The sequence below is a fragment of the Rana temporaria genome, chromosome 5 (assembly GCF_905171775.1).
Source record: "Rana temporaria chromosome 5, aRanTem1.1, whole genome shotgun sequence".
Lineage (NCBI taxonomy): Eukaryota > Metazoa > Chordata > Amphibia > Anura > Ranidae > Rana > Rana temporaria.
The window spans coordinates 151,506,713-151,529,622 of record NC_053493.1 but is presented as its reverse complement, the minus strand read 5'-3'; the positions used below and the strand labels follow the sequence as shown (position 1 = coordinate 151,529,622).

Below are 22,910 nucleotides of genomic sequence, written 5' to 3'. Positions count from 1 at the left end.
GATCTATGTCCACAAGCTATGGATGTGCAATAATGAACCACATATTAGCCAGGATGGTACTACAAGCAGTAAAGGAACTATCAAAGAGCTAAAAGTTTACAGATGTAATAAATCTTGCAAAGGAATGCAGATTGTGTGTATTCTCACCTTAAACTCCATTCATATTTCAGATAGAAAGCACCACATGCTTCTGTTCCTTGGAATTTGTATCGTTTTGCATTGAGCAGATTGTCATCAACAATTTTTTAGAGCAGACAGGCCAGCATGTATCCACATAATCAAGGTAGTGAAAGGTAGAGAAGTAAAACTTGTGGTCACTCATGTCTTTGCTATAAATATTTAGCAATGCATCAGCCTTATACTCTAAGTAAACATAATAGTTTCAATAACTCCGTACTAATGAAGGATTGGTAAACCCAATTATAAAAATGCAATATTATGCAAGTTATAAGACTTTAAATGTGATGGCTGCATTAGTTGTCCTTACTTATAATTGATTCCTTTATTTCCACCTGGTCCCGTCAATAAAATCTTCTTCCTGTCCTAGGGTGACAATGCCTACAGTATTGTATCAGTGAAGGGGTAGCACTGTCACAATAGATCACTTTCCTGATGTGCACTACAATCACCTCGCCCTCTCCTCATAACCATGACACAGGCATGAGGTGGTGTGCAGTTCACAGAATATAGCTGGGAATGCTAAAGCATTGTTTAAGATTTCAGTTTAGTGCACAGAAAGTTACAAGTGCCCTGTATTTCTGACAGGATCAACAGGTATTTTTCTGTACCCATAGAAAATGTATTTATCTTAAAAAAATAAAACAAATGCAGCCAAAACATTTTAAGAATAAGCTGAAATGTAAATTGAATTTGTATTCTTCGATTTAGATATACTTTTATTGTGTGGGGAACTCATCTGGGTGGAATGTGTTACAACATGTTTGAATATTGTTTTCATCAAATTATTAGATTTACTCATTGACACATTTTGTAAATACTTTGACATTTCTAATTTGGATATAGCGGGCCTCATGATGAGTGCCTATATTTTTAGGGTCAAAGAGCTTAAAAAAGTTCCCACTTGAAAGACAATTTGAATGTTAAAGAATAAAGGAGTGCACAAGCAACGCAACAGATTTGACCAGAACTTGTAACAATAGATAGGTTAAATGATTCACCCACACATACATTATAAAGGTTGCCAGGAGAGGGTGTACCTAGCCAGTAGGAAAGCTTTCATTGTCTTAGAAATGCAGAAGAGCATTCACATTCAAAAGTGTATTTTACGTTTTCCTAAGACCCCTTCTGTCAGTTTTGACGGCGGACCTGAACGGCCGCTCCATGCATGCCTATGGAGCGTCGGATGTCAGCGGAGACATGTCCGCTGACATCCGATCCGCCAAAATCAAAAGGATGGCGATACGTCCCCATCCGTCCATGGCGGATCGGGTGAGATCTGATGAAAACGGACATGCTGTCCTTTTTCATCATATCTCTCCAAAGGGGACAGCGGCGCTGAACAAGCCCCTCCCCGCTCAGTGAGCAGAGAGGAACTTGTCATCCGGAGAGAGGTGGGAGCTGGTGGACTCTGTAGCGACGGAATCCGCCTCATGTGGAAGGGGCCTGAAACATAGACTTCCATGCTGCAGATGTGTGAAAATCTTTACGAGGTGCTCAGTGGTCAGTGACTATTATGAACCCCAGCAGGTAATCTGTGGAATGCGATTTTTAAGCAGAACTGGTGGAAACTGAAAATGAACATGTGTCACCTGCTCAAGCCCTTCAAAAGGCAAACTACCTTAGAAAAACAGTAACAGTCATGACATGAGGTGAGGAAGGCCAACTTTGGTGACTTACCTGTAACATGGTTTTTACCCCAAATTTGTTGCTGGGTAGTCAGAACTACTGTCACCTGTAGCAGCATAGCTAGTACTTTCACAGCCTACTGTGACACTTTGTTAACAATCGGTGACAATGCACCATGTGCTCCATCCAGAAAATCACATAAAATTATCTCACATAAAAGTTCTTTGCATTTTGTGGGTGATTCTAAATGACTAAAATGAATGATGTTAATACCTGTATATTTTGACCTTGGTTTGTTCTGGTATTTTACATTACTGTTAAATTATGATAAGGTTACATTTGCAAGCATTGAAGCTATGGATAAAGTTGAAGGTTAGGGTATAGCTGTTTTGGTTGGTGTGTGAGGTTTAAAGTGTTACTAAGCGTACAACAGTAAAATCAGTCTGTATTTACAGCAACGCATGCTTGTTATACTCACTGTGGAACCTCAGGGGTTAATCCTCTGCATTGTGTGAAAAGGCTGTTTGATCCTGTGTTCTCTGATCCTCCCCTACTTCCACAGTCCACAAACCATCTGCTGATAGAACAGAGCCTTGGAGGCACTCTGCACATGCTCGGTTTGGTGTATGTATTGCTAGAGAGTTTTTTTTTCCTGGGAGGGCGCATGTGATCAGCACAGGGCCAATTAACACTGTCCAAAAAAAAAGTCAGGAGTCCTGCATGCAGCCTCATAGAACTATAAGTTTTAACCAGTGCTCGACTGGGCACTAATAGAAGTCACAAGACTGCTATATACTGCTGATGAGAAAAGGTATTTAGCAGTTTATATTTACTAAAATAATTGCATTTCCATGTTCTGTGTACTGTGGGGTACCAGATATAGTAAATGCAGGGTCCTGGGTTCAATAACACTTTAAGGGTACAACAAATGCGGCTTGAGGTTTGAGTTGGCAGGGTTTAAGGGTACGTTTAGGTTTAGTGGCAGTTTTGAAGGTGTGGTTAAATTGGGGTTTAGAATAAATTAGGTCGTTTTTACTTTTTTTTGTAAAACATTATATATGTAAGTTATATGATTGTTAGTGTCCATTACATAGAGGCAGTAATAATGTGTTTATATGTAATTACTGCACTAACTTTTAAAAGATGAAAGTACTGTAAAGGTGCTCTGCCTACCCCCAAAGCAGATTTTATCACTAATGACGCTCCCCTAAAATAAATATGCTTTATAAAATATATAATATCGGACGTCCTTCTTGCTCCAAAGGGAGTCTTGGAATGTGAGTCATTTATTTATGTAGTTCTCATGTGACCGGACATTTCCTTGGGGAACAGTTTATATTTGAAAATTGTTATATGAAGTGTAGTTTTTTCAAAATATTTTTTTGTACAAAATGTATTTATGTCACAAAGATCTCTGGTTATCCATATAATCTCTCGTTATTCATTTCTTTACGCTGTTCAAGTTTTTTTAGTTTTTTTGTAAGACTCCAAGATACTAGCAAATTCAGCTTTGATCTTACCTCCTTACACAGTTTAGTGAACACAGGGTTTCTGGAATGGTAGAACATTTTCTGTTTAGTAATTCATCCTCATAGAAGACTTACTAATAGGCTATGATGGTAGGCCTCTGTATGTGTAATCAGTCCTATAATTTCCTCTTATGCCACATACACACGATCAGTTCATCTGATGAAAACGGACCGATGGATTTTTTCATCAGATATCTGATGAAGCTGACTTTCATCAGTCTTGCCTACACACCATCAGTTAAAAATCTGATCGTGTCCAACGTGGTGACGTAAAACACAACGACGTGCTGAGAAAAATGAAGTTCAATGCTTCCGAGCATGCGTCGGCTTGATTCTGAGCATGCGTGGATTTTTGACCGATGGATTTCCCCACAGATGATCTTTTTTTCTATCGGTTTTTTAACCATCAGAAGATTTTAAAACTGGTTCTATTTTTTTTCACAGATGGGAAAAAAAACGATGGGGCCCACACACGATCGGTTCGTCCGATGAAAACGGTCCATCGGAACGTTTTCATCAGACGAACCGATCGTGTGTACAGGGCATTATGGTTCACAACTGACTTCAGTACTTTATTAACCATGTATATTGTATACCACTTAACAAATTAAAGTGCATTAAAAGATCTGTGATCATAGATGAGTAATGTCATATTTTACCTATAGAGACACAGCACGGATCTAAATGTATATTACTCTTTCGTTCATTGACAGACACAGCTCTTCACATTCTTGACCGTGAAGAGCTGTGTACATCAATGAACTCAGAGAGAGGGATTTTAGAAGTAGTAGAGTAGAAAAAAATCCAGTTTTTGCAAAAAGCATAACAGAGTTGTGTAACATATTGGTGAAATTTGGGTACTGCATGTATTTGAAGCGGTTGTGTAAAGGTAGAACATTTTATTACCTTAATGCCTCCTATGCATTAAGGTAATTAATGGCTTCTATGCATTTATGTAATTAATGCCTCCCATGCATTAAAGTGGATGTAAACCCAAAATCTTTTTTTTTTTTGCTGTCACAATGTAGAGTATACGATTTCCTATCATCTGTGCCCAGTCTTGCCACAAAGAGTCAATCCAGCTCTGAGCAATCCTCTTTTCTTTTTTCAGTGAGATAAACGGACAAACAGGAGAAAAGTTTTGCCCGTTCTTCCCACTTGCTGTGAGTGACAGGTGATTTACATATCTCATGCACTAGCTTGAGACAGGCATTATTTTTTAATTCCCACCCCCACTCCTTTTCTGAAGTCATGTGGTTACTTTTCTGGATTTTGACTGGATGTTCGTGATGGTGGGTGGGGAGTCTACTGACATCACAACTCCACCCACCGGGCTCCAGACAACAGACCCACCCACAGAATCTGCAGTTTTTCAGTTCTTATAACAGACAGAGGGGAGACATTTGACAGGTAAGAATACATGCAGGAGGCATCTATATCCTTATAGATAACCACTATGGCAGTAGTAGTAGGATGAAAGTGGGTTTACATCCATTTTAAGGTAATTAATGCCTCCTATGCATTAAGCTCCCCCTTATACTTACCTGATCTTGATCTTGATTCAATGTTGTGCATGAAAGCGGTGGCCCTCCAGTGGCTTGCTATGGGGGCACTCGGCAGAGGGAAGAGCATCGGCGGGGACCCACGAAGAGGACAACCGGGGCTGCTCTGCAATTCATTGAACAGAGCAGGTAACTATAACATGTGTATTAATTTAAAAAAAAAAATGTAGGTTTACAATTATTTTGAAGCTTTTTTGAATGGAAATAAATTGAATACATTGGAATTATTACTGGATTTTAAATGATTAATAACTTTTTGTGCTTTTGTAGCAAAGTATTCAGGATTTTGATATAATTATAACTGACAAGTGTGGATGATAACCTCTGCAGAATATCATTATGTCACACGTTGGGCTAAGTGAAGTGTGAGCAAACAAACCTTTGAAGAAAGCTTTAGCATGTTCAGCATGTGATGCTGAAGAGTCAGGCTGTTTACATAAGACAAAGGCTTTGCGCTCTGCCCTGCTCCTCTCAAGAGCTCGTATTCTGCTGCATGCAGTTTGCCTTGCTAATGATACAAAGCTGTTTGTTTGAAATATGTCGCTAAGCGTATTTAAATTGTGACTAGTTTAAACATTGAAGTCATTCAAATAAACTCGGCATATGTGCTGCTTGAAGTGAAAGAAAGCTAGTTGGCCCCAGTTTACCTTTAGAAGGATCTGCAAGGAAGCTGTTTATATTGTAACTCTTATAGAACGGATGTTCTAGGCTTATGTTACAGCAAAGTGTCCGGGTTAAATCTTTCCCAGGGTAAGAAAAAAAAAAACTTATGGAATGAGTTTACCAAGATTAGTCTATTGAATTAAGTTACAACGTTTAACAAAAATAAAATGGCTAAAATCCCTTTTTATAGGGGTCAGTCATGAAGGAAGAAAATAGCGAGAATAATTAGGCTCTCAAGAATGCCATCATTGACCAGATTTATTTGGCATATCGGTTATATGACAGTTAAGGGGCAAATATTCATTACCCTGGAACTAGTATGTAAAGTCAGGGAATAGCTGATCCAAACAAGTGTAAGCACAAAGGTGTTTTGCTCGGTGACAGGGTCTCTTTCACAAACTTTTGTAGATGGTTAAAGTGGATGTAAACCCACTCTCATCCTTTCTAAACTACTGCCATAGTGCTGATCTATAAGGATATAGATGCCTCCTGCATGTATCCTTACCTGTCAAATGTCTCCCCTCTGTCTGTCATAAGAACTGAAAAGATTCTGTGGGTGGGTCTGTTGTCTGGAGCTCTGTGGGTGGAGTTGAGATGTCAGTAGACTCCCCGCCCACCTATACACTCCCCTTGTCAACATGCACTAAATACAACACAAAATTGTGCTATGATCACTAACATCCAGTCAAAATCCAGAAAAGTAACCACATGACTTCAGAAAAGCAGTGGGGGTGGGAATTTAAAAATAATGCCTGTCTCCAGGCTAGTGCATGAGATATGTAAATAATCTGTCACTCACAGCAAGGGGGCGGAACGGACTAAGGTTTTTCTCTGTAAGTCCGTTTTATTTCACTGAACAATAAAAGAAGATCGCCCAGAGCTGGATTAACTCTCTTTGCCAAGACTGGACACAGATAATAGGAAATCTTATACTGTACAATTTGATGTAAGAAAAAAATATAATAATTTCGGGTTTACATCCTTTTTAATGCTTTTTTTTAAGTTGAGTATTTTAACTGACTAGTGTGATTTCCCTTTATAAGTAGAACACTTACAATTATGATATGTTGGAAAAGAGTTAAAAGAATGCTGAGGATGGGATCTGCTTAATGTCCTGTCAGATAGGGGATTAAGTATATGAACTAAGGAATTTATTCTGAGAGAATGGAGGGAGTTTGAGGTGCAGCTGCCAAGATGAAAGTTGCGTGGGGAAGATGGAAATGGATGGAACACCATTAACTCATTAATTATCATAGAATTTTGGAAGTCACTTGTAACTTTAAAAGAAACCTGTACTGAGAAAAATATGTCGGCTGCCATTACCTGCTGAAAATGTTAATTTAGTGTCTGTCTTGCTAATAATGGCAGCAGCAGTTGGCAACTAAGTGGCTACAAGCATTTGGCAACTAAAGTAGGAAAAAAAAAAATCAGGACCCCCAGTTAGTTTACTTATTCCAGGTAAGGGGTCAGAAGTATTATATATACACTATATACAGTATACTCAGCATGATAACCAGATATTTTTTATTGTACTGTACTGTAGTGCATGGATTACTATTCATAGTTTCACTAGAGCAGGGGTCTCCTAACATTCTAAACAAAGGGCCGGTTTATTGTCCTTCAGACTCTTCAAATGCCGGACTTTGGCCAGCGGGAGTGGAAATTTTCCTAGTATCATTGTTAGTAAACATCTGGTATTAGGAGGCACAATAGTGCCCCATTGCTGGTATCATAGGGAGGAATAGTGCTATATTAGTTGTGTCAGTGGGTGAAATGGTGCTCCATTGTTGGTGTCAGATGTCAGAATAGTGTCTCGTATCAGTGGGAGGGATAGTGCCCCAAGGGCCGGATAAAGGCAAGCAAAGGGCCGCATCCGGCCCTCGGGCCGCAGTTTGGAGACCACTGCACTAGAGCATTGTTTAACCCAGGGTTTGACAAATTTGCTTGGAATCTAGGAGCCAGCTAACAAAGTTAGAAGCCAGAAACGCACCCCGTCCCGCCGAGCTCGCGCACAGAAGTGAGCGCATACGTGAGTAGCGCCCGCATATAAAAGCAGTGTTTAAACCACACATGTGAGGTATCGCCACGATTGGTAGAGCGAGAGAAATAATTCTAGCCCTAGACCTTCTCTGTAACTCAAAACATGCAACCTGTAGAATTTTTTAAACATCGCCTATGGAGATTTTAAAGGGTAAATATTTTTCGCCATTCGACGAGCGGACGCAATTTTGAAGCATGACATGTTGGGTATCACTTTACTAGGCATAACATTATCTTTCACAATATAAACAAAATTGAGCTAACTTTACTGTTGTCTTATTTTCTTTATTAAAAAAAGTGTATTTTTTACCAAAAAAGTGCACTTTGGAGACCGCTGCGCAAATACGATGTGACAGAAAGTATTGCAACAACCGCCATTTTATTCTCTAGGCTGTTAGAATAAAAAATATATATAATGTTTGGGGGTTCCAATTAGAGGGAAGGAGATGGCAGTGAAAACACAGGGGAAGCTCCATTAGCATTGCTGGTTGTCTTGTCATGCCAACGGCCACCACAAGATGGTGCCAGATCACAGAAGGAAGCCAGGGCGGCCTCAATTACCGGCCGGCGCGGCCTGAAGCGATTGCCCGGCGGTGGAGGTTGGGGCGCACGGAGACACAGGATGGAGTATCCTGTGTCTCTGTGCGCCCCCACCTCCCCTGCCGCGCGATAGCGTCGGGCTGCGCCGGCCGGTAATTGAGGCCGCGGCTTTGCGGCCTTCTGCAGGCCTATAATTCCTTCCCCAGGCGCCAGGTCGCTAATTCTAGTCGCAGTTGCGACCTGGCGCCCGGATTTTGTCGAACCCTGGTTTAACCACTTCAGCTCCAAAAGGTTTACCCCCCTTCATGACCAGGCCATTTTTTGCAATATGGCACTGTGTTACTTTAACTGAAAATTGGGTGGTCCTGCGACACTATACTCAAATAAAGCCCCCCCCCCCCCCCCCCCACAAATCAAGGTTTCTTCTGGTGGTATTTGACCACCTCTGCATATTTTTTTTTATACACTTTAAACAAAAAAATATTAGGCTATAAAAGGCTATAAAACACATCCAATTAAATTTTTTAAAAAAAATATTGAATTTCTTCATCAGTTTGGGCCAAAATGTATTCTGGTACATATTTTGGTTTATTGGTTTGCACAAAAGTTATAGCATCTACAAACTATGGGATATACTTATGGAATTGTTATTTATTTTTTACTGGACTGCGATATTGTGGCAGACAATTGGGACACCTAACTGACACTTTGACACAGTGACACCAATACAGTGATTAGTGACTGTACTAATGACACTGGCAGGAAAGGGGTTAACATCAGGGGTGATCAAAGGGTTAAATATGTGTCCAACATGTGTTACTGTGTGTGCTGTTTTTACTAAACAACGTCCTGTTTTACATCCTGCTTTGCAGGAAGAAGAAAACAGCACATTGCTGCTGTCAGAAGAGAGCCTTGTGTTTGTTTACCAACACAGGGCTCTCTTCAGTAATGTCTGGAGCCGAGTGCCAGCGACCAATCAGCGTGGGCACGCTCTCTACTGTGGGCAGTCCACAAGCGGTTATATATTTTGTATAAAAATACAGATTGGTAAAGCCCAACTCCAGGCAATTTTTTTGTCCTCCGAATGCAGTGGGGCTGTGAAGGGACCGGTCTTGCTCTCGGGAACGGTGTTAATTTTGATGTCAAATTTCGATTTAGTTTTAGTCATAGTCCTTTTACCTATAGGTAGTTTTAGTCATAGTCCGTTTACCTATAGGTAGTTTTAGTCATAGTCCTTTTACCTATAGGTAGTTTTAGTCATAGTCCTTTTACCTATAGGTAGTTTTAGTCATAGTCCGTTTACCTATAGGTAGTTTTAGTCATAGTCCTTTTACCTATAGGTAGTTTTAGTCATAGTCCTTTTACCTATAGGTAGTTTTAGTCATAGTCCTTTTACCTATAGGTAGTTTTAGTCATAGTCCTTTTACCTATAGGTAGTTTTAGTCATAGTCCGTTTACCTATATGTAGTGTACAGTAAATATCTAAACGTAAACGTACACCATTCAGGAGATATGTACATTATATGCAGCCAGTAACTTCACTGGTGAATGCGCTCTGAACGAATGGCCACCCATGCTGTTCCTTCAGAGCCCTGTGCCATGAACGGCGGCCCCCTGCACGCATGGGTGGGAGTGAGCCAGTCACAAAGCCAGAGTCCGCGAACCAAGTTTCATAAACAAACAAAAATATTGCTTTTTGACAAACAGTGCAGCTTTAAAATATACAGTGGAACCTTGGATTACGAGCATAATTCCTTCCAGGAGAATGCTTGTTATCCAATGCACTCTCATATCAAAGCGAGTTTACCCATAGAAGTCAATGGAAACAAAGATAATTTGTTCCACATTGACTTCTATTGCATGCAATACCGCATGTGGCCAGATGTGGGGGGTGACGGAGAGACTCGGAAATACTCAGAGACCCCTCGGATGCACTCAAAAAGGCTTGGAAACACCTGGGAACAGAGTATTTCTGAGTGTTTTGGAGTATTTCAGAGTAGCTCCGAACGGCTCTGAGTTTCACTGGCTCCCCCGCTCCTCTAGCCAGATGTGGTACTGCACCCTGTAAAGGCTTGAATCCTGCTCGTTTTGTGAGACAACACACACAAACTGAGTTAGGATTTAAAAAAAATAAACGCTTGTGTTATGAAACGCTCGTTAACCGCATTACTCACAATCCGAGGTTCCACTGTTTATAACACAAATTTAAACTCTGTTGGCTGTAAAGTGGACTATGATATAAAGGGGTTTCTGATGGGGACCCTGATATGAGGGGCTCTATAGGGGACCCCGATGTAAGGGGAATTCTGATGGGGAGTCTGATGTAATGGGGGACTCTTAAAACTGACTTCTGATGGGGACTCTGGTGCAAGGGAGGACTCCTAATGCAGATTCTGATGTAAGAGGGGCTTTGATGTAAAACTGATTGTTTTCTCCCCACAAACGTTTTATATAATATAATGTTGCCCGCGTACTGAAAAGTTTGGAGATCTTTGCACTAAGCTAAGGGGAAGTTCCCTTGAAAAGCCTATTTGCCTTTAGCAGATTAATCCCAGTATCTACAAACTCTGACTTACCTTGTGTGTTAAAGCGTGGATCTGCCACATAGAACTGTAGCCTTCATGGCTCATAAACAGGAAAAGTTTGAATGTGGGAATTCCAAATGCTTAAACGTGTTATATGAATAGTTTAAATTGTATCAAGATCATTTGCAATGTGTGTAGTGTTTTTTTTTTTTTTTTTTTTCTGGTTTATAGCTCAACAAAGCATCAGCTTCTGCTAGCATTTTCTTCCCTGGGTAAAGTGAAAAGTTAAGTCTTGGATTAAAAGTGGCTTGCTATTAGCTTGCTTGCTGTACGGTACATTATACAGTGCTTAGCAGCTGCTTTTTGGAACATCAGTCAGGAAATTGTATGATAAATTGGAGGTAGCCGGGTCCGCAGGCACATTACTCTGCTTCAGCAGTTTTAGCTTGACTTCGGAGAGGCTGTCATGTGATGTTCTGTCAAGGGGTAATGTCAGGAGATTGATCACATACAGTAACATTTTTCACATGTATTTGAGATATGACGAGTACCAGCTGTTCTACTCATGTGTAAATAATAAACCATGAGATATATAATTGTATCCGATGCACAGTGTTTTATGCAGGGGAGTAATAGTTCCTTAGGTTCAGACAGTTTCTTATGAATGATTTACTGTATTTGCAGGGAATTTCTATACAGATACTTTGTGTCAAACACAACAGAACCGTTATTCGTGACACAAGTGGGAAGTGTTGCTGGATGTTCAGACAAGCAAAACTAACAATTACGTGTTTCCTTTCCTTTGCTAAATGGCATAAGGAATTTGGTTTACATTTATAATACTGAGACTAGCCATACATTTTAAGATTTCTCTTGTTTAGCCTTGCAGGCTGAATAAGAGAGGTCACTTTATTCTCCCACCCACGCAGATTACTCCTTTTACTATACCATACAGCCGCACCACCAGCTTCTTTCTGAATACCTGAACAGTGACTGCATCTGATTGGATGCAGTCACAGTTCAGCTGACAACTTTCCACTCATTGATATATCAATTGGTTTGGGAAGCTGCGTGGTGCTGGCAGGGCCATCCACAGCTCAGATTTCACTGATTTGGCAGGAATTGAGCCATGTGTGGCCAGCTTTACTCCTAGGCTGGCTTTGAATTTTTTGTAATAAAGGTGCTACAGTTTTGTTTGTCAAGTAAACTCATCATTTCCAAATCAGTATAGTACAGAACATGTACTACTCTGTACACTTTAAGAAGATAACAAGGGAGTTATGTGCTTGTTGAAGAAAATGTATTGATTTTAAAAGCAACTAGAGTAGTGAGCACCTTAAAGTGATACTAAAGTCTTGTTTCTTTTTCATTTAAAAATAACAAACATGTTATACTTACCTGCTCTGTGCAGTGGTTTTGCACAGAGCAGCCCAGATCCTCCTTTTCTCGGGTTCCTTGCCGGCGCTCCTGGTCCCTTCCTCATGTTGAGTGCCCCCACAGCAAGAAGCTTGCTATGGGCACACCCAAACTGAGCCACTACTCTGTGTGTCCATTCAGACACAGAGCCGCGGCTCGGCCCCACCATCTCTCTTTCCTCATTGGCTCACTGACTTTGATTGGTAGCAGTTGGAGCCAATGGCTCCCCTGCTGCTGACTTAGCCAATGAGGAGGGAAAGACCTGGACAGCCGAGACCCTTGTGCAACATCGCTGGATTAAAATGGGGCTCATATAAGTATTAGGGGGGCTGAGGGCAGCTGCTACACACACGTTTTTTTTTTATCTTAATGCATAGATCCATTAACATAAAAAACCTTCTGACTTTAGATCCACTTTAATAACTGCCTCTTGTAATTTTCTGTATACCAACACTCAGACTGGGAAAGGAAGTGCCACCATTAGAAGCTTAATAGTCTCTGCAACAATGCACATGTGCTGACTGTAAACACCATAACATGGGAATAGAGCAGGGATTACCTCATCTGTGTACTGCTACTCCTTCATTGTCCAATCAGCATGCAGGGGATGTGTCCTGCTGTACTGTTGGCCATGCTATCTGGCTGGTTTGTGCAGACATGGGTATCTGATGGGTAAAACAGTATTTATATATGCACGGTAAATAATTAGCTGCTTACGTTGGAGTTAAAATTTGCAGCGCAAAAATACATAAGTATATGTACTCTTGACCATTAGTATATGTGTTGGTATGCATTTTTTCTTTCTTTTAAATTGGTATCACTCGTATATTGAGAACATGGCTGTTTCTTTGTCTTCTGTCAGGGTGTCTTTCTGTAGACTTCCAACATTATCTCCAACATGAACACTTCCAAGCAGACTGCATTCAACATTCCAACAAAAGTTCTGCATGTGTGTTTTGCTCCAGAAGTAAGGAAAGTCCATGATTAGGATCATACCCCAGTTTGATAAACATACCTATGAGATCTTATACTAGCCCTTTGAATCTAAATGTTAAACTAGTCCTTTGAATGTTCTCATTTAAAGTAGAAGTCTTGTTTAAAAATGCTCCCTTCCCATTCTAAGCCCTATACTAAATAGCCTGTAAAGGAAAGATGTATATATACTTACCTAATCTAAGGGTCCTCCGGTGCGGTTACATGATTGCCCCAGCGGCCGGCTTCAGGGGAGAGGAGAGAGCAGCAACAAAAGCTGCAGTGCGTGGTGATGTCACTAAGGCTGCATTCACACCTTAGCACGGTGTTTTGTACCGCGATTTGCCGCGACAAATTGCAGCGTTTTGTACTGCGATTTGCCGCAAAAAAAAGCGGCGTTTTTAACCGCGGTTTTTTAACAGGTCATTGTCGGCTATGCCAAACGCCGAAGCCGCCTGACACGCGTGACAAAAAAGGGTCCAGGACTTTTTGAGCTTCACGCGATCGGCGTTTCGGCGTGGAGATGTGAACCATCTCCATAGAGTTTAATGCTATTTCTCCCCTCCAGCGTATCTGAGCGTCGCGATACAGCGACAACACACCTAGGTTTTAATGGAGCCTTAAAAGCTTACTATGTCAGATTTTCCTCCTCTCCCCTGAACCCGGCAGTGGGAGCCGGTCACGTGACCAGATCGGATCACCCTTAGATAGGTAAGTATACACAGCTTTCCTTTACAGGCTAGTTGTTAGTGTAGGTAGGGCTCAGAATAGGGGTGGGAGCAGGTTTCAGATTCGAAATGTTTAGGCCAAAATTCTAATTTAAGGTCAGTTAACTTAAGATAAAATAGAATGAGACAAAGTGTACTGTTAACCTAATTGGGTGATTGATATTAAAAGATGCTTTTAAATATCATTCCTTAATTAACAGAGAATGTAGGGATAAAAACACAGTTTTTAAATGGTTAACACTTCCACCTGGCAGCACCAGGGTTGTTGGTTTGAATCCCAATCATGTCACTACCTGCCTGGAGTTTGCATGTTCTCCCTGTACCTGCATGGGGTTTCCTCTGGGTCCTCCGATTTCCTCTAACATTCCAAAGACATGCTGGTAGGTTAATTGACTCCTGTCTAAATCGACCCTAGTATGTGTATGTATGAATGTGAGTTAGGGACTTTAGATTGTAAGCTCCTTGGGGGCAGGAAACAATCTGAATGTAAAATATATATGCAAAGCATTACATAAATTGACGCGCTATATAAATACCTATAATAAATAAATAAACTAAAATTATGAGGATTTATATGACTGCACAGCTTGGAAAGTTACTTCTTAAAGCTAAGATCTAACAAACAAAATGCATCTATTCAAATAAAATACTGTATATCTGTATTTAGCTTGAAATTTCTTTACTCTCGTATATGCTCTATATGGAATACTTTACATGTTGGTGACTTTATTCAATATTATGTAGCTATTATGTAACATAGTTTATGTTTTTAAAGAGTATAACACAGAACAAGTTGTGCCTTTTTTTTGGTGTGCCTGTAACTTACAGACAATGTATCTTTCCTTTTAGCTCCACCTCACCTATTTCCAGCCTTTCACCCTCCAGTGCCAATTGACGCAAGACATCATGAAGGCCGATATCACTATGAACCTTCCCCTATCCCTCCACTGCATGTGTAAGTATATATTTTGATAACAAATTTGCGCTTAGATTAAAAATAATTGATGACAATCTTGTTTAACACAGTCCGCAACCTACCTTCTATTTATATGTTATGTGGCAACATATGCAAACTATGTGACACGTTATTGCTGTATTTTAGTCATTTGATTTCTACAACATTTGACACAAGGCAAAAATCATAACGCAATAGCAAAGTTGCAGCCTAATAAATGTAACATATTGCAAAAAAGAAAAAATGCACGTGTATTGATTTTTTGCAAAGTAATGCAACTATGAGCAGTGTATAATTGGTGCACTGTAGAGGAAACAATGAACTACAATAGGTTGATGTCATTGTGCTTCATTGAGAACTATAACTCCCTCTACCATGGTGGCAGAATTGTCGGTGCTCCAATCCAAAAAGCAGCAACACCGCTTTCTTCACTTCCTGGATTCACTGGAGACTCTGAGAGCAACAAGAGCCATAGATTCCTGTCGCTGTCAGTCAGACTTCTATGAGAAGGGAGCTTTCTAATGCTTTGTGTGTCTGTGGATATACACAGCCTGGCTCGGGAGTGCATGTGCACAAGTGCCCTCTTATCACACAGCTTGCTCCCTCCAAAGAGGAGGTAAGGCCCAGAGCAGGTAAGTATTACATCTTTTTTTTTATTAGGAAAAAAAATTGCCTTTAGAATCACTTTAACCCATTGCACACTTATATACACTGTTAACATTTTTGGTTTGCATATATTGCAATACACTTAACGTGATTGGAAAGGGTAATGTTTTTTATTTATTTTTTAAGTAATAATAAACATGTTGACTTACCTGCTCTGTGCAATGGTGTTACACACAGCAGCCCCAATCTTCCTATTCTTGGATCCCCTGCCTGAGCTCCTACTCTTTTCAATTTGCCACCATGGACAGCCACTTACTATAGTGGCACACCTGCAGGCTCGATCCCGAGCCACACTGCATGTGTCCATAGATACAGACAGCATGGTTCGGTCCCACCCCCTGCTTCCTTTAGAACCACTTTACCAGCTGTGCCAATCCCTGCCTGGCCAGTCCCTACTCAGCAAACAAGTAAATGATGTTTTACTTTAGTAGCACTTACTTACAATAGTAGTATTTAGAGAGTGATGATAAATTTGTTTCTCTGTTAAACAAGGTCTCCTCTGTGAGTAGAATTAATTGATATTAACTATCCTAACTACATGCTGAAGTACACATATAATGATGTTTGCTCTAGTCTAGCCATTAACAAGCTGTAATTGCAGGGAAAGTTTGCCAGAAAGAATACAATAAATCAGTGTCAAAAGAAAAAAAAAATCTATTGCACTTTTGCCAGCCACTATGTTTGGCATTCACAATGTATGGTTCTTGCATTTGTTTGTGAAGATGGTAATACATCTTCACCACTCTTAAGTACATTTTTTACTGCATTATGGACCTATAGGTTTGCAGAGATATTCACTGCAATATACACAAAAGGAAAGTACTCTTTTTGTCTTTATAGTACAGATATATAATAGATAATTGCTGATAAATGTTACCAACATGTTTAATAGGTAATATTCTCTATATTTCTAAGCACATTCCCTGACACCAGTTCAAATCTCCAGATTTTTTCTAAAATCTATTTTTGAGCTTTGGCAGCTCCCTTTACATGTATTTAGTGATGATTGCATAACATTTTTAGATATACTGTATCTATATTTTAAAGTTAGTTTGTTTATATACACATCAAGCCATTTGTTACTCCTATTATAGTCCAAGATACTAGCCTAAATCTTTTCATTGAAGGTTAGATTCCCAGGTGAAATTAAGCAGCATTGGCATGAATCAGTTAACTTGCCAATAACTTATGATTAATTTTCCTACTTAAATATTACTTTGTTTTTGTTCACGATATATACTGCTTTTATTTTGTAAATGTTTTTTATTATGAGCTGACAAATGGAAAATTTTATTTTTATTTTTTTCTCACACAATACACATTTTGGTAAAAATGTTAAAAACTTTTTTAAATTAAAGTGGAGCTAAAACCTTCTATAGTTTTCAGCAAAGGAAGCTGCCATCTTAGCCTGTGTTTGATCTTCAACTGACATGATGCTGTACATGTGATCGGTTATGACACAAGCCATTTGATGGTTTGACAATTTGGTTGAGAGTACAACCAATGCTTTGAAACTGCAATGGGTTTCGTTCCGCTTTAATTATTTTTTTTACATGCTGTGTTCCACAGTGACAGCTGCAGCCTTCTGGCTTCAGCTGTCTCTGTGCCTATCTCTACTCTACACAAGGTACAGTGACAGCTGTAACAGGAAGGTTTGTTTATAAACAAATCTAATGTACGGTAATCATTGTGCATATTTGTTCTCGATCAATAGTGTAGATCAGCGGGTGTCGATGACAGTATAGTCTCAGAGCCAGAAGCACTTGTACGTGTTCAAAAAGTTACAACATAACGCTAATATTTACCCAGTAAAAGGAAAACATTTTTTGCAGGGTGAATTATCTTCTTTGACAATACAACCCTTTATTGAATGTTTACATTTTAATTGTGTATAACAAAGGGAAATAATAGAAGTTTTGGGGTTACTGATCTCATTTAACATGGCATTAGTTACAAGTATGGAGTGATTACACTCATAGCATACACTTGAATGTAATTGGAAGAGGTAAAACTTACATTTCACTGCATTTTTCTTATTTTTTTGTGCATTACTTCTAATAGTCAGTTATACAGTTGCCCTGCTTACAAATATAAGGAGCTGAGCGTTTTAAGAGATGGCAGTTCCTCATTTGTTTCCTGTGATTATACTTTCCTTGCATATCTTTCTAGCAGTGCTCTTAGACCAGCAAGCACATATTAAGACTTCATCACAAAAGAGCAGATTCAATTAAAATCTCATAACATGAAATATGTTCCATATTAAGTGGATGACAACTCATTTGCTTCTGAATATATAGAGAATTCAACCTGCCTTTGTTTTCCTACAGTACCGTTTCAGTAGTCAAATCATTTCACTTACAGCTGATAATGATACCTGATGTGTAAAATGTAACATATAGGACACACATATTGCTTCAGTAATGTTTATTTATTTGAATTAATAACAATTTCTATACATTTTACTGACATAGATGTAACTTGTAATAAAATTGATCTCTAAGCAGGCAGGTATATAAATGTATGGGAATGTATTTTGACTGCCAAAGGAAGTTAGCTTTGAGAATTGAGCCCTGAAGAGTAGTGCCTGATAGCAGCCAATGATATTTCAATTACAACAGTTAGAGTAGTTGTTTCTATGAACAACTACTACCCAATGCCCTGTTACCTGATGATGCGGTAAGGCAGTATCAATAGCAGTAATATGGAAAGAACTGCCACTGGTAGCAAGCTATCAGAAATCACTATCCTAGGGCAAGCTGAATCTCCATTTACTGCACATTATTGAACTAACCTGAATGGGGCTCTTTGCATGCACAACACATTTCTGTTTTATTCCTCTTTGCCAGTGCTGACCTGTTCCTGAGATACCTAATTAATCATAAGAGTGAAGGAATGCAGGATCTCCATACAGTGTGCATTTGGGGGCTTACTTTGAGCTCCTTGGACAAAACTCCTGTGTTCTTTGTGCTTCAGTCAGCAGTATTAGGTATGAACTCTAGTATTCACAACCAGTGAACCTGAAGCAAGCTGCTTCTATAGACTGCTGTCAAACCTGTTGCATTGGTTGATGAAGCACTGAACTGTAACAGAGTTTCTCCCCAGCACAAAGCTACCTCTCATGATCAACACAGCTGAGTTCTACACCTCACTTCCTGATCCTTCACATGCACAATTATAGATGTGATAGTGTTGGTTGTGCATTGAGTCACTTCAAATATATACCTATGTTTTTACTTACTTTCCTATTTTTTTGATTGCTATATGGAGTAGTTAACATTCATGCTCAGATTTGTATTTACCTTTTTTTTATGATCTTTTTTTTATGTGTTGCTTGCTTTCTGTGACATTTTAAATACTAAGCAAGTTTACAATGCTGTTACATTAACATAAATGCCTGTTACACGTCTGCTAAGATTTACATAATGTTACATGTCTGAAACAACAGAGTTTTTATTGCCTGTAGCATCAGACTTCTCTTTTTTTTTTATTCTAACATACTGAGCTGGAAATACATACTGAACAATCTTTATTTTCAAGAATATAGGGTACCACTTAAAGCGGGAGATCACCCGAATTTTTTTTTTTAACATTAGATTGAGGCTCATTTTGGGAAGCAGTATCGGGTGTTTTTTTAAAAATCGAAGCAGTACTTACCGTTTTAGAGATAGATCTTCTCCGCCGCTTCCGGGTATGGTCTTCGGGACTGGGCGTTCCTATTTGATTGACAGGCTTCCGACGGTCACATACATCGCGTCACGAGTAGCCGAAAGAAGCCGAACGTCGGTGCGGCTCTATACGGCGCCTGCGCACCGACGTTCGGCTACTTTCGGAAAATCGTGACGCGCTGTATGCGACCGTCGGAAGCCTGTCAATCAAATAGGAACGCCCAGTCCTGCAGCCCATACCCGGAAGCGGCGGAGAAGATGTATCTCTAAAACGGTAAGTACGGCTTTGATTTAAAAAAAAAAACACCCAATTCTGCTTCCCAAAATGAGCCTCAATCTAATGTTAAAAATTTAGTTTTTGGTTGAACCTCCACTTTAACTTTTCACAGCCATGACCTTAGCTGCTTTAAAAATAAACACTGCATATTCATCATAAGGCATGGCAATGCGCCGCCAAAGTCAGTATTTCGCTACTCTTGCTTTGGGACACTGAAGTACGTGAATTAATGAAGGAAAAAAAATATTAGAGAGTGTGATCACGTGATGCTTGTATTAAGCAGAATTTTAGAACTTGAGTATAGCATTAATGTAACTTTAGGTGTGTACAGCTGAGATCCAATAACAGTATCCATTCTCCGCTATAAATAGCTCCCATAGTGTTAAAATTTTTTTTTTTTTTTTTACAGGACTTATTAAAAAAATTCTTGATGATTCATGTGGAATTTACGTCCTGGAATCCATCTGCCCTTAGATCAGGCATGCAGACAGGAAGGTCTGCTTAGCTTCTTCTAGGCCAAAAACCAGAAAGCAACTGAAGAACTGTAAAAAAAATTTTTTAAAACAAGTAAATAGAATAAACATCCTATCTAATTATTAATTCCAGCAGCATAAGGATTAAAAATAGTTAATTTTGAATGAGAGAGTTTATTTCCAATTTAAATTAAATTAATTAATGTCCTGACATTATCTGGGGTGGCATTTAAAGGGTAGTTGTTTGGTAATTTTTTTGCTTTCATTGCCAAGATGTTTGTCATATTCTCTCTTGCTTTTGGGATCCCTGATCTTTTCCATCCAGTCTGCTCTTTTTGCCAGCACATATTATGCATGAATAACATTCTTTGGGGCACCAGCCTCTTTTTTCTGTTGAGGGATTGATTCATACTTCATTTTATTAGTCCCATCTTACAGATGCCCTGTGCCATTTAACTGCTTTATATGTACTCTGTATTACTCGTACTACGTAACTTGACTTAATTAGACTGTAGACCAGCCTAGAGCTGACTGTCACATGGATTGTTAACAGCTCATCCTGTTTCATCCTTCACTAGCCCTTATTTTTATTAGGCCTTTTGTGTACAGGAAAGCATGAAATCTATCCCACATTAAACTGTAGTTAATCAAGAATTTACAATACATTGTTTCACACATTCAGATGTATTCAATAAGGCTCTGAATTGCCCTAACCTGTACTTCAGTGAACTGTTTCCAGTAAAGTGCCATCTTAAAGGGGTTGTAAAGGTACAATTTTTTTTCCCTAAATAGCTTCCTTTATCTTAGTGCAGTCCTCCTTCACGTACCCTTTGGTTTTGCTTTTAAATGTCCTTATTTCTTATGAGAAATCCTCACTTTCTGTTCTTCTGTCTGTAACTCCACACAGTAATGCAGGCTTTCTCCCTGGTGTGGAGTGTCGTGCTCGCCCTCTCCCTTGGACTACAGGATAGTCAGGACACTCTCTACATTGCAGATAGAGAAAGGAGCTGTGTGTTAGTGGGTGTCCTGACTCTCCTGTAGTCCAAGGGAGGGGCGAGCATGACACTCCACACCAGGGAGAAAGCCTCACATTACTGCGTGGAGTTACAGACAGAAGAACAGGAAGTGAGGAATTCTCAGAAGAAATAAGGACATTTAAAAGCAAAATAGAAGGATGAGGTAAGTGAAGGAGGACTGCACTAAGGTGAAGGAAGCTATTTAGGAAAAAAAATTGTACCTTTACCCTTTTAAGGCTTGCTTGTAGGTTATTATACTTTGCACCAATGTTCCAGATAAATAAAACTAACTGCGGAACTGTGTATATGATACATTTTATGAATTATGTTTTGTTGGGTAATTTGCGGGGCTTAAGTGATAATGATTATGAGTCATGTACTGTTTTTACCAGCAAAAACATATAGTACAGGCATAGATATATGAGCAAGTTAAAAAAGAGCCTACCAGCCATGGGCTAGGAGTAACTTGCAGCTCCAGCTTTCAGAAACCACGAGTGTCTAAACTATGTGAAGCACCATAAAAAAAAATGATCTCATTCTTTTGGTATAACTGCGGGTTTAGTACAGTTCTAGGTTACAGAGGAAAATGTGTACAAGCTGTGGGAGTTTTGCTGTTTTCTTTATACAGAGTAGGGTAAAGCTTAGGCTTGAAAATTGCAAGACTTGCCATTACGCCAGTCCAGGCCAGGTCCTTCCAAATGTGAACATTTTAAAGTATAACTAAAGGCAAAACTTTTTTTTTTAGTTTTGGATAGTGTGGAGAGGGCTTAGAACATTTGTCAGTTTTTATTGCTGTCTGTGTCCCTGTTAAGGAGATTCAACCTCTCTCTTTGTCCTGTTTAACATTATCATTGAAAGTGAAAGTAAAGGAAAATCCCAGAGAAGTAATAGACGGGAAATCTTCCAATGGGAACACTAGTTCTGGTGACCTGGGAGTCTCCAAGGAATTTCCCTAATTTGAAGGGATGTCCCCCCACTTCCTGTTTGGCTATGGGACAGGAAGTGAAGGGAAATCTCTGCAATGGGACACAGAAGGCGAAAAAATAATCTGACAGGGGTTATAACCTTCCCTTGCTGTATCCCCTCAAAAAAAAAGGTTTTGCCTATAGTTTTACTTTAACCTTGTCTTCTAGTCTGTTTTTGTCTTTCAGTGGCTGACATTCTAAAAACTTTGTTAGAAGGTGGAAATGCTGCATCCTGGAGCCCTGGCAATATGCAGAATCGTGAAGAATCGGCTTCAGCTTATACTCCTCCTGACTACACTCCTCTGACATCTTTAATCCCATCTATGGGGCTTAATAATGGGTGGAGCAAAACATGTCAGAGACATGTAGTCAGAAGGAGCTTAGGCTGAATCTGTATCTGTCTGTATAGTGGTTAGACTCTATAGTGTGTAGCCTTCTGTCTGCTGATTGCTTCTGCTAGCCTGAATGAGGTTGTTTAAATGCCAACACCCGTTGTGTGCTTTGGACTGCAGGGGGAGGCTTTGTAGTGCTTTGAGCGGCGCTCCAAGTTTTAAAACTTTGTGTTATGGAGTAACTCAAGGCAAGAAATACTATTGGTCAACTAATAATGCTATCCAGACAAATACATTTACTGTGCTGCAGATAGAATATCTACTTAATTTATTTTCAATCTGGGTTTTATATAGTCTTTTAGTTCACACCAGATGCAGTTCCGCACCCTTTTTTCTGCACTAGAAATGCATGCACAGTGTTTTCCATGTATTCCAATTGCTCTAGTTCACACCAATCCAGTCAGAAACTGACCAGAAACTAACTGGAAACTGAATGCACTGGTGTGAACTAGAGACAATGGAATACATGGAAAACACTGCATGCATTTTTAGTGCAGAAAAAAGCACACAGAACTGCATCTGGTGTGAACTAGCACTTAGGGTCAAATTAATCATAGTTTTTTTTTCAGATTTCCATTTTGTGCATTCTCTTTATGTGCTAGCATGCATGGACATGTTGCAGTGAGGTAAGAGAGTGAACACATTGGCCTGTTTGCACATTTAGATTAAGAATTATTTTAGAAATAATAGTATCACAAATCATAGGGATCTAGGAGTTGT

General features: G+C 39.5%; 1 protein-coding gene across 3 annotated transcripts in view; it reads left to right on the top strand.

The window, feature by feature from the left end:
- The window catches only part of GLI3 (GLI family zinc finger 3), a 300,765-nt gene that overhangs the window by 138,026 nt on the left and 139,829 nt on the right, over positions 1-22,910 (top strand). For 2 of the 3 annotated variants that reach the window (XM_040353245.1, XM_040353244.1), the window contains exons 4-5: positions 12,944-13,048; positions 14,631-14,736. In XM_040353245.1, the coding sequence (XP_040209179.1) occupies positions 12,944-13,048; positions 14,631-14,736 (211 nt within the window). The remainder of the gene's footprint in view (positions 1-12,943; positions 13,049-14,630; positions 14,737-22,910) is intronic. The other variant, XM_040353246.1, reaches the window with a different exon arrangement.